Genomic DNA, 12,442 nt, shown 5'->3' with positions numbered 1-12,442 from the left:
TGTGCGTGTGTGTGTGTGTGTGTGTGCGTGTGTGTGTGTGTGCGTGTGTGCGTGTGTGTGTGTGTGCGTGTGTGTGTGTGTGTGTGTGCGTGTGTGTGTGTGTGCGTGTGTGCGTGTGTGTGTGTGTGTGTGTGTGTGTGTGTGAGCAGTCTGCTGGTGATCCCGGTGGCATCTTGTGTTGCTCTTGATCCTTTTATCTCTTCGGTCGGCCTCCTCAGCCTCTCAGCTGCTCACAGCACAAGAGGATTACTCAGTTTTCCTGCAGCCGTCTGCGGCCGGAGTGGGGAATGGGCCGGTTTGGACGGGTACAGGAGGGGTTGGGGTTGCTCCTGGTCTTCTGGCTGACGATGGGGCTGGAGCCGGCTCAGGGTCGGCACCCTCTGCCCATGCTGTGGCTGATGCCGGGAAGCTCCAGGTTGGGCGGAGAGAATCTGACGGCAGACGTGGCTCCGGCTGTAAGACTGGCTCTGCAGGACCTAAAGAAACAACCGCCACCGCTGGGGAACTACGAGATCCAGCTCCAGCGGCTGGACTCACAGGTGGGTCTCAGACCTGGTGATTCGCTGCCTCTATGGGGGCACAACTCTGTTCTAAAAACTGCTTTAGCTTCTTGAAACCAGACGAGATGATTGAGCAACAGCACGTGCTCACCAGGCTCCAGCTCCTGCTCTCTGGTCCTTTTTAAACTCTAATGGGACAATAATTTAAAAAAGCGTGTTTTAGACCAGGAAAGTGTTACTGAGCTCAGAGCTCATAAACGTCTATGTAATTAGATGAGTCGCCATCTGCTGGTCATATAAAGAAAGTTAAAGATAAAGGAGGTTAAGCGTTAGCTTCACTCCGAAGCTGTGCCCGTGTTTATTTATCTGCAAAGGCTATTAAATATGGGCAATTTTCTAACTGATCTTTTTTCCCGTGTTGGAACAAATACGTCTGTTATTATTCTCTTTTTCTTTCACTGCAGAATTTCACACTGCAAAGCAAAACATAAATCAATAAATAAATACACCAAAAATAGATCCGTAGCAGCAGATTTTACTCTCAGCCTCGTATCTCTGAAACTATCAAACATGCACGTTTTTCAGATGTGGACTGTAAAGCGACCACATGCATGTAATGAACAAACAACTAAAAGATCTGAACGGAAAAGGAAAAGTTATCCAAAGAGTTTCTTGATGCGTCATCCAGGTGCGGACGTCCCAAAAGTAATTCTGTTCATCTGGACGTTTTCAGTGATGTTACTGGAGCCGTTCCCCAACTATCTGCGAGCGCTGCTCGTGACCTTTGACCAGTGGCCATGAAAATGTGCTTATTAATGATAAAGGAAGTGACCTCACAGCCGTCACGCTGACGCGGACACTCAGTAGAACCTGCGGTCAGCTGAGACTGAGGAACTTGGGTGATGATGAAGTGTTTGAAGACGTCCACATGAACAGAATCAACCTTTTTGGACTTCTAAAAATATTTCAGGTCATATTCAGGTCCATTGTTGGAAGCCTACACCTGGCACAGGTGGTGCTGCAAAGCTGAATGATGTTTCCGTTGAACCTCTGAGGCTGCTCCATGTTCTCGCAGCTGAAACATGCATGAACTCGACCCCGTGTCACATCTATTCTCACCTGTCTTCCAGTGCGACCCTGCTAAAGCGCTCAAAGCCCTGTTTGATGCCATGTGGGCGGGGCCGAAGTACCTGCTGCTGTTTGGAGGGGTGTGTCCACCTGTAACGGCGCTCATCGCTCGCGCTCTTCCGGCGCTCGGCCTGGTGCAGGTGCTGACCTCAGCCTCACAGTGGTGACGTAATGCAGCCGTGTATATGACAGGTAACTTCTGCTTTCCCAGGTGTCTTTTGCGGCCTCGGCTCCCGGCCTGTCCAACAGGAAGTTGTACAGAAACCTGTTCAGCATGGTGCCGTCAGACCGAGCGCTGAACCAGGCCGCCGTGAAGCTGCTGCAGCGCTACAAGTGGACCAGAGTCGGCGTGGTCACGCAGGAAGGACCCAGACTCTCCGAGGTGAACGTGGGGCGTAGCTTCAGCCTTAAGCATGCACTCTTTCTAATGGCCAGCAGGGGGCGCGTTTACCGTGAGAACATGAAACTACTGTGCACCTGATCTCTGACCTCACTGAACATCTTTCTGATGACCTGCTGGTTCTCCTAAGAGTCAGGAGGGCTGGAATTAATGCGGCGTTGCATTCTGGTTACCAATCCTTTACCGTGAGAGCGCGCGAGGTGGAGGTGAGAGGCCGGAGGACACGGCCTCTCACCTCCACCTAGAAAATCTAAGATCTCAATGATGAAAACAGCTGAACCTTCAGAGACAGGCTGTTGTAACCAGGGGCCGACGTCACAATAGCCATGTCCATCTTTTATATACAGTCTACAATGGTGACTCTGAAATAATGAAGATTTTCATGAAACTCTGATATCGTGGACTTAACCAACATCATCAGTGCCTCTTATATTTATTTCATTTCTCTGAATCGTAGCTGCACTAAAACCTAAAAACAGGAGCCAGGAGAGCACGATGAGCTCTGCCACTGCAGCAGAGTAGGAGGGGTGGATAATGAAACAATCTTAGTCGTGTTTTTAAAGAAAGAAATTCTTTGTTTTCAGATTCACGTGTGAGTACTTCGTCTCTTCTGCCTTTTATGTTGTTTCTTATTTTCAATGTGGGTCAAACTAACCGGCCGATTTAAGTTGAAGGAATCTGAACTCTGAGGAAACCTTTAAGGCTTAAAGTGAACTTGCAGTTTTTTCACTTATGAAGTACTCACAGTACAATGAATGTTAGGGAATAACAGCCTCATGACGAAGCAGCTGTGAGACGTCCGACTACTTTTATTTGTGCAGATGAAGAAGGATCTGATCAGACAGCTGCTGAGAGCCGGCGTTCACGTCGCCGTCGCAGAAAGCCTCTCTGGAGACGTCTGCGGCCGCCTGAAGAAACTGAAGGTACAGGCGTCCCTTTACTTTTGCTCACTTCAGTCTCTTAGTGCCGTCAAAGCAGCTGAGCCTCATCCCAAACTCAAGGATTATTACTCGCTCTTATTTTGAAGGATGAGGACGTTCGCATCATCATCGCACAGCTGGAAGATGAGTCTGTGTCTGAGGTGTTCTGCTGTGTAAGTACTCTACAGAGCCAAAAGTATGTGGACACACTTTAAGGGCCTTTTAATCTTCCAGGGTTTCTGTAATAACATTTCTGGCTTTTCCAGATTTTAGCGTAGAAGCCTGTGATGGACACGGACCTGACCTGGTGGATAATACGAGCCTGTTGTCTTGTTTCCTCAGGCGTACAGACTGAACCTGTTTGGAGCTCGGTACCAGTGGCTCGTAGCTGGCGGAGGAGCAGCTGGGTGGAGGCTGGGGTGGAAGTTTTCTGGCTGTACGGCCAACAGCCTCCTGGTGGCGGCAGACGGGTCCATCCGGCTGCAGGTCCGAGAGCTCGGCAACGCCAACACGCCGGGAGTCTCTGGACGGGTCAGAAACAGTTTGAAACAAACATGCAACAGTCAGGCTTGTAGAGCCGCAGGCAGCGGCTTTAGGCCACTGCTCTCCCTCACACTGGGTACAAAAGATGGCCCCACTGATGCTTTTTGGCTTTTGGAGCGAGAAATGATTACGCTGGGATACGAGGGAGGAGCTTTTTAGCAAACTGAACCTACAGACTGTGAGGGTTTCATCTACAAATGAAGCCAAAAACATGGGAGTCAAATTTATGGGCACTGACTCACTCAAAGTCGGCCTCAAGTGGTCATTAGTGGAACTGCAGGTTACGGCTTCAGGTTCCTCGCAGCCCCCCGAATCTGTGCAGGACAGATGGAGAGTTAGCCTGAAATACTAGTAATAATAATGCAAATATAATAACTTTTATTTAGATATAGCACTCTTCACAGAGAAGAACCAAACTGAGCTTTAATCAAAGGACAACTTTTGGACTTTTGATCATCCTTAGAATAAAGCAGGTCCTTTAATGGTGGCCTTGTCCTGCAGACTCCTCAGGACTACCAGGACTCCTATCTCAGGCAGCTGATCCAGGAGGGGTCAGAGGTCAGCTCGCTGCACTCCTTCGCCTATGATGCCGTTTGGGTCGTTGCCAAAGCTCTGAGCCAGGCGACGCAGGCGGCGAAACAGAGAGAGAAATACAGCCCTCGGAGGAACGTGACGGTCAGCGAGGAGGAGGTGGCGAGGATGTTGCTGGAGGCCGTGAGGAGCACGCGGTTCGAAGGAGTCACAGTGAGCAGACACACAGTAACGAGCGTCACTGACCACACGTGGTCATCAGGCCTTTCAAAACAGAGCGTAGACGTCCAGCTGAAAGGCTTGAAGACCAACTCGCCTCACCGTGAACATGTTTGTGCTTTCAGGGTCCGGTTTTCTTTCGGAACGGGGAGAGAATGACGTCGATCGAGCTGCTCCAGTTTCAAGGTGCCAAAGATCCCAAAGTTAATTTGATGTAAACAATGATTTCGTGCTATATCACCGTCAGTCAGTGATGAATCCATGATGTGTGTGTGCTCAGTCAGCAGTGGTGTCCTGGTGGGGGAGTTCAATACCAGCACCCAACAACTCCGCCTGATGCACCACCTGCTCAGGTTCAAAGGTCAGAAACTAAACTTACATTTTATTTTGAAAGGCATCAAAACTGGAAGAGATGAAGAGTTAAAATGTAAAGCTGCGGTGAATTGCACCGTTAAAGCCAACCTGCTGCTCGGTGACGATGAACCAAAGATAAACACTGATCAGATGTGCTGATGCTGCAGGTCCAGGACCAGCTACAGACCAGCCTGCTGTCCTTCTGCAGCACCGTCACATCAGCCTCCGCCTGTACATCGTCATATCATCGGCTGCCGGTGTGACCGTCATCATCGCTCTGATCGTCCTTTTCTTCGTCATCGTCAACCACAAACGCCGGTACGACGTCTGTAAGTTCACCGACACGTTACAGCAAACAGTGAGAAACTGAGCGCCCTCTGCCCGCAGGCGGCTCGGCTCGGGCGGTGCATCCCAGGACGAGCTGCTCCTGCTGGGCGTCCTGCTCTCCTCCTCCTCGGTGCTGTTCTCCGGCCTGGACGAAGCCTCGCTGTCGGACTGGATGTTTGGGGTTCTTTGTTCTGTGAGTTCCGCCTGACCTGAGTCTTACACGGCGACCGCGAACTGAAAACACACAGCTCTGTCCCAGAAACAGCACGAGGCTGGAAAAATCGAGTATTCGTGGTTTGGAGTTTTTACCAGAGAGTTTAACTCAATCACAAAGACACGCAGAGCAGTTTTTAGCTCAGGGTGATGCAAAAAGGATTAAAGTATGTTGTGATGTGTGAACGGGGCTCCTTGAAATATTTAATAATCATAATCAATTATGAAAATTCCTCCTTAATATCTGTCTATCCATCCATCCCAGCAGGCACACCCTGAACTGGTCGCCAGCCTGTCGCACACAGAGACACACAACCATTCACCTCACATTCACACCTTAAACGGTGGGAGGGTGGAGGCGTACCTGGCCTCACTCCTGCCTCTGCTGGATGTTAGATGAACTGCAGTTTATGATTGCTGGAGGTTTCACTAACTGTAAGAGATGATAAATGATATTCTGGGTCCCGCCCTGCAGGTCCGTCTGTGGACTCTCGCCGTGGGGCACACTGTGGGCTTCGCTGCGCTCTTCACTAAAGCGTGGAGGGTCTACTCGGTGTCCAGCATCAATCAGAAGGTAAATCAGCTGCTACAGTCTGCTCGTAGTTTCTGAACTCCTGTGAGCCTCAGACTATAAAACTATGAAATCCCTGAAGTCTTGTTTCTGATTGTTTCTCTGTACGTCCCACAGCAGAGCCGAGCGCCGTCAGCAGGCTGCGTCCTATTCTGGTTATTCCTGGTGGACACGCTTGTTTTAACCTCCTGGCAAATCCTGGACCCCCTCAGATGGGTGGTGCTTCAGCACAACACAGAGGTCTTTAAATGCAAATATTTACTGTAAATCACAGCAAAGGGGCTGATGGGAAATGCATCTGAGCTTTCATCACCACTATTGTTTATCAGTCAGTGATTTAGTGAAAATTAGAAATAAAAATATATTTACTGTTTTACTGCTTTGAGAAATCTGTCCATCCATCCATATCCACCCTTACTGCTGCTGAGTGGACCCTGGCCCCTGCTGCAGATGTAAACTGAAGATCATTTGTTTGTGTGGACTGACGCAAACCAACTGTTCTGGTCTTTCAGGGCGACGCTGCTGAGGAGGACGTCATCATCCGGCCGTACTCTGAACGCTGCAGCAGTGTTAACATGGAGCTGTGGCTCACTGTGGTCTATGGATACAAAGCACCTCTGCTGGTCAGACTCAAAGTCCTTATCAAATATCTGATGTTACGCTGCAGTTTAGGCCAAGTTGCAATCTTTAAGAACTACTATTATTATTATTATTAATAATAATAATACAGGCACACCCTGTATGGACCACTCTCCTGCTCTTTTTTACCACCTCTGCTTCTCATGTACAATGAACAGAGCCTTAGCACCAAATATAAATTGTTGCAGATGGAAGAAGTCCTTTTTTGAGCCGTCCTACCTCTATTTATTTTCTTCTTTATCTTTGCAGAGCCTCTTTAGCATCACAATAAATAAGATTTATAATAAAAAAAACAAATTGGGTTTTTTTTTTAAATATAAGAACATAAGTTTCCTAACATCAACATTTCTATTCCTGGACGTTAAAACACATGCACAGTTCACTGAAAAATGAGCAAGAAGAAAAGAGTTTGTAGCCTCATTAGCACCCCCATGCGGCCATACTGTTCATCACATGCCATAAAAATAGACTTCGTCCTGGGCAAGTAGTATATATTTAAAAAAAGCAAATAAATATTTTTATGCTGATATTTAAAATGTGAATTTTATAAATTAGCATCCATGTAATTGGTTTTGAGACATGTGTGACAAATTAGAGGTTTGATTTATTGATAATCAATTAGAAAACCAATCAGTGATTGTGATCTCACAGATTTCTCAGTTTGAGTTTGTTTTGTGATAAGTTTCAGAACAAAAATAACAAAGATGCTCTAATATCAGTAATGTTGTAACTTTTCCAGTTTTAAAACTGTTAATCATCAGCTGATTGAAACCAGATTTTTATGGCAGCTGTGATCCAAGTTTAACAGAGTCCATCCAAGATAGAGCTGCAGGATCAGAGCATCAGCAGCTCATCATGAGGGTCACTGGATTTCTGCGCTTTGATAAAACCTGATGTTTTGTCTTCAGCTTCTCGGATGTTTCCTGGCCCTGAACATCTGGACCGCAGAGGTCAACGAGCCGGCGGGCAGCGGCAAACACCTGGCGCTGAGCACGTTTGCCCTGACGGCGTTCAGCGTGTCAGGAGTGTCGGGATCGCTGCTGATGTCCCACAATCCTCCAGTTCAGTTCTGTGTGAGCAGCATCCTCATCCTCTGCTGCAACCTCTTCATCCTGAGCGGGTGGTTTGGACCGAAGGTCAGCGTCACGCCTCGTATTTTCATTCTTTCATTTAGACTTTGAGTCAAACGCAAACCCGCTGAGGGTAAAAGACTCACGATCGAGAGATGTCCGCAGTTTAGGTCACACCAACAGATGCTGCACATCTGGCAGGACCGATGCTGCGTGTTGGACTCTTGCTTGTTTTCTATGGCAATGAGCAAATGTTACCCAACAGGAGGCCATGACAGGCTGAAGGGCAGTCAGCTGTTAGGTCGCAGACAGATGCAGACACCGCTGTTTTCGTGGCTCCTCCTTCATCACACATGAACGATGATGACTGACCTTTGTCTACTTGCAGATTGTGTTTGTGTGCTGGAGCGGCGGCGGCCTGCAGCGGGCGTCCGGGCTGCAGGGTGATGCTGCACAGGAAGATGAAGATCAGCTGAGCAGGTTGAATCAGCAGCTCAGGAGTGAAAGTGCACAGGTGAAGCGTTACACCTGCCTTTGTGAACAGTCAGCTGCAGCGAGAGAATAGAAGCACAACACAGAAGGAACAGTTTTATAACCGACGCCTGTTTTTCCTTCCTTCAAATTAAATTTGATGTAGTTTGAAGATTTGGCGAGCTTTTTCTCCACTTCCACTTAGATCCATAATTAGTTGGACAAAGACAGTTTTTGTCGTTTTGCATCTGTACACAATCAAAACTATCAAAAACTTCTACCACACATAGATTTTAAATCTAATAATGAAGACGTGAGTGAAGTGCAGGCTTCCATTTTGAATTCAAGGGGTTTCAAATATTGCTTAAACTGTTTATACACAGTCACTCACGCTGAGAGTTAAACTTTACTGGACCAATGAGCAGCTTCACTTTGATCCTGTTATGTCAGGGGAAATGAAGCAGATAAAATCACTGATGTTTATTCAAAGTGTTGAAATAGTATTTTATCGCTTTCATACACAAACATCACAAAATGTAACCAAGCCAAGAACACTTTGAAAGAGGTGGCGTGTCATTGTCCGAGTCTACAAGCAGGAAACAGCTTCATGAAGTTCACAGCAAGCTGCAAAAGGCTGGTTACACTCACGATGGCGGAGGCAGCGTGATGATACGGGCATGCATGGCTGCCTGGAGCCAGCTCACTGCTGATGTGACCGAAGCAGTGGGCTGAACTCTCTGCTCACATTCACACAGAGCTTCACAGTGCACGTGGATAACGAGCAAATCAAACTGCACAAAGCAACCCAAGAGTTTCTCACGGCATGAAATGGGGTTTTCTTCCATATGCAAGTCATCCAGATGTTCTTAGTGCAGTAGAGTTATTAAATACAAAAATGAAGGCAGAGACACACAAACCAGCTGAAGGTGCTGCAGGAAGAACCTGCACTGCCTCTGAAAACAGAGATCGGTGTAAGAAAATGTCTCTAATTACTAAACAGTTCATGCAAAGTTTTTTTTTTAATTCCTTAAATTAAAGTTGAACATCTGGACTTTGATCTGTTATTTAAAACTCACTGTGGTGGAGTAGAGAGGCGGAGCTATAGCAAATTATAGGCTTAAGCGTGTTTAACTACTTAAATGGAGCTTCACTGAGACAGTCTGTCTCTGTCGCTGTCTGCGCTTCATTAAATATTGGTTGGATTTTAATGTTTTATTCCCAGATGTGCATTTTTACGTGTGTGGTTTGTTTGTTTGCAGCTGGATGTGGAAATAGAAATCATCAGAATGGAGCTTTCTGAGACATCGGGGACGTTTCAGCGTCTGATGAGAGACAAACACGGTAATCATCACTCGCTCTGAGAGTTAAACATATGTACTCTGTCAGTGTGTGATTCCTGATAAGTACATAAAAGCATTTTTCCCGTGAAGCAGCCGAAATCGGATCAGTGACTCATGAAGCTCAGATCTGTGCGAAAAACAGAAACAGCGAGAGCGAAGCTTCGACCCTGAAAGACATCAACTCACCCGAACAGTGAGTCCAACACACAAAACACCTGAGGGAAACATAGCAAACATTTTCTTGCTCATGTGTCTGTAAAGTCAAACGTGTATCGATAATTACATTGACATTATCTGGAAGTCCCACAGGATCTTGGCTCACTGAGCACGCGGTCGGTTGGGGCCATCTTCCTGATTTACTTGTGTATGCTAGTTGTCTCATCCTGTGGTAGTGACGCTTACTGCCTCCATGTCCTTCTTTTCACTTAGCGTACAGCCTCAGGGTGCTGGCTTTAGGGTGAAACCCTCCACGCATGGTGAGGAGCTTCCTTGTTTTGATGTTAGTGGCGTCTATTTCAGGACCTGCCTGACCCTCTGCAGGAACTTGGTAGTTGCAGCTTTCCTAGCGGCCTCTTCATGGTTCCCATCTACCTGTGGGATGCCCAGGTACTTGTAGCTGTCCTCTATGTCTATGGGATTGCACTTCTGGAAGTTTAGAGTATCTTCCCTCTCTTTGTTACCACCCGACTACACTTCTCCAGTCCGAACGACATTCCAATGTCATTGCTGTATAGCCTGGTAGTGTGGATCAGTGAATCGATGTCTCGTTCACTCTTGGCATACAGCTTGATGTCATCCATGTACAGGAGGTGGCTGACAACTGCTCCGTTCCGTAGTCGGTATCCGTAGCCAGTCTTGTTAATGATCTCACTGAGGGGGTTCAGGCCTATGCAGAACAGCAGTGGGGACAGAGCATCTCCTTGGTAGATCCCGCACTTGATGGTGACTTGTGCTATGGGCTTGGAGTTGGCCTCTAGTGTTGTACGCCACATCCCCATTGAGTTCCTGATGAAGGCTCTCAGGGTCCTGTTGATCTTGTACAGGTGTTGGCATTAGGCAGTGAGGGGCATCGAGTCATGGGCCTTCTTGAAGTCAAACCAAGGCAGTGCACAGGTTGGTCAGTCTGGTCTTGCAGTCTTGGGTGACTGCTCGGTCTGCTAGTAGCTGGTGTTTCTCCATCCACGTATTGAGCCATGTGTCTGTTCATCCACTATGATGCCTCGCAGGTTCTTCCACATGGTCCTGAGTCAGGTTATTGGCCGGTAGTTGGATGGGCCAGTTCTGGGCTCCTTTGGCATCAGGAGTGTCCCGCCTTCAGTTAGCCATTCCAGGCGTCTCTCATTGATTAGCAGGCAGTTCGTTTGTGCTAATTGATGCTAATGGAGTGCAGTCAGCTTCTTTTGCCAGTATAGGTGTCTGTCATGTCCAACTCATCATACTGGAGACCCTTTTTGGTATGTCTGCCACTGTGATGGTTACTGGTCCCTGTTCAGGGAGGTTGCCATGCTCTGCTCTTAGATCCACTAAGGCCTTCTTGTTATGTTCTGCGTCCTTCACCCATATACTCTTCCAGTATTGCTTCGTCTCCAGCCTCGGTGGTGTTGTTCTCATATTGGTCCCCTGCCACTGAGAGTACACCTTGGACGGGTCTGTGGAGAACAGCTGGTTTATTCTCCTGCTTTCCATCTCTCTGGCGCACCGCTTTAGCCAAAGCTGTGAGTCTTTGCTTGGCAGTTTCCAAGGCCTCAGGTATGGACTGCTTGCTGTACTTCTTAGGTGTCCTTTTCTTCATCACACCTTTCTGCAGCTCTGATAGCTGACGAAATTGCTCCGTTCTACCTTGATCGTGGCCTCTAGTTTCCTTCTCGATGCTACTCCTTGTGACTGTTCATCAAGCATCTCTGTGAACACTGGCTCCCCCTTGCTGTAGAATTTGTGTTGTACCTTATCGACCTCTACTTGTGACAGCGTTTACGTCTTGCCGATGTCTGTACACCGAGTTACCAGATGTTTCGCCGTCAGTTTGCATGTCGGGTATCAAATATTCCAGAGATCCCCTTCATGTAACCCCTTCTGCTGGGGTTACTTAGTCGCATTCCCACAGCGCCCTGTCCTCATCTGAAGATGAACATATTTCTGTGAATAATGACATTTTCCAAATTTCAGTGCAGTTTTCATGCATAAATATAAACTTAAGCCAATCAGTGTCCTTAATAAATGTATTTAACAGAAAAATGACACATTAGAGGCGCGTGAATATTTGAAGTGGAAGAAGTTTTACTGCTTCTCTTCCTGTCTGTGATTTCTGTCAGCATGCGGCGCCGTCTGTCGGTCCAGCTGCCCATCCTCCATCATTCCTACCTGCCCGCGATCGGTGGCGTCAGCTCCAGCAGCTCCAGCCTGTTCGGCAGCCAGGAAGTCTTTGTCGATCAGCACAATAACTCATTATACACCTGATGGCAGGAAGCTGCAACTTTGACCTCCTTGGGAAAGAAATATGAGACTTTATGCTGCGCTTACACAAATCAGCCAGAACATTCAAATCACCTGCAAATATTTTAACCTCGGTGTTTGAGGTGTGTTGGGGAGGCTGCTGCCATCTGGGAGTGCCACGACCACCGCACTGTGAACCCAAACGCCCAAAGTACTTAAATAAATTAAGTAATGTAAACTTGATTTTTAAAAAACATTTAGTTCATTTTGCATTTTGTTCAATTTAAGTTTAATTTAACTTATTATTTTTAAACAAGTTCAACTATTTTGCATATTAAGTACCTGCTACTTAAAAAATTAAGTTAATTTACTGATTTATTTAAATGATATGGCAGTCATGTTTGGAAGGTTTCAGGTCAGTTTGACCCCAAACATAAAGACATTAGTCTGACATAACAGCTGGACTGATTCTGAGGAGACAATGGAATAAAAGTAAAATGGCCTCGACGTTTTTGTTTCATTGCTTTGTTGTTGTTTTTGTGGTTGCTTTTATTTCCTCTTTCAAACATTACATAAACATTTTAAACATTTAAAAAAAACAATTTCATTTAAAAATAATGAATTTGTTGGGCATTTAAAAAATGTGAGTGTTTTATTTACATTTAAAATGTTTTCAAATTTTCTTTTCTTCTAATAAAGAAGTGAGGTAATTTCCTGTCAGATATGAAGCTCCGCCCACTCGTCTGCAGTTGATAATTTTGAAATGTGAGTGGGCGGGATTGA

General features: G+C 46.7%; 1 protein-coding gene across 2 annotated transcripts; it reads left to right on the top strand.

Moving 5' to 3' along the window:
- Positions 1-246: 246 nt before the first annotated feature.
- Positions 247-12,153, top strand: LOC143420989 (gamma-aminobutyric acid type B receptor subunit 2-like). 2 transcript variants are annotated; one of them, XM_076889625.1, is made up of 19 exons: positions 247-539; positions 1,631-1,768; positions 1,840-2,010; positions 2,850-2,951; positions 3,056-3,121; positions 3,291-3,479; positions 3,993-4,235; positions 4,367-4,427; positions 4,522-4,602; positions 4,763-4,913; positions 4,983-5,115; positions 5,611-5,709; positions 5,824-5,946; positions 6,219-6,329; positions 7,254-7,481; positions 7,804-7,929; positions 9,146-9,227; positions 9,320-9,419; positions 11,539-12,153. In XM_076889625.1, the coding sequence occupies exons 1-19, from the start codon at positions 288-290 to the stop codon at positions 11,681-11,683; spliced, it is 2,601 nt and encodes an 866-aa protein (XP_076745740.1). In that variant the 5' UTR covers positions 247-287; the 3' UTR covers positions 11,684-12,153. The 2 variants fall into 2 exon arrangements, with proteins under 2 accessions (XP_076745740.1, XP_076745741.1); XM_076889626.1 differs by lacking the exon at positions 11,539-12,153 and having other exon boundaries at positions 9,317-9,463.
- Positions 12,154-12,442: the final 289 nt, after the last annotated feature.

Source organism: Maylandia zebra, linkage group LG11 (assembly GCF_041146795.1).
Source record: "Maylandia zebra isolate NMK-2024a linkage group LG11, Mzebra_GT3a, whole genome shotgun sequence".
Lineage (NCBI taxonomy): Eukaryota > Metazoa > Chordata > Actinopteri > Cichliformes > Cichlidae > Maylandia > Maylandia zebra.
This window is presented reverse-complemented; position numbering and strand designations above follow the sequence as displayed.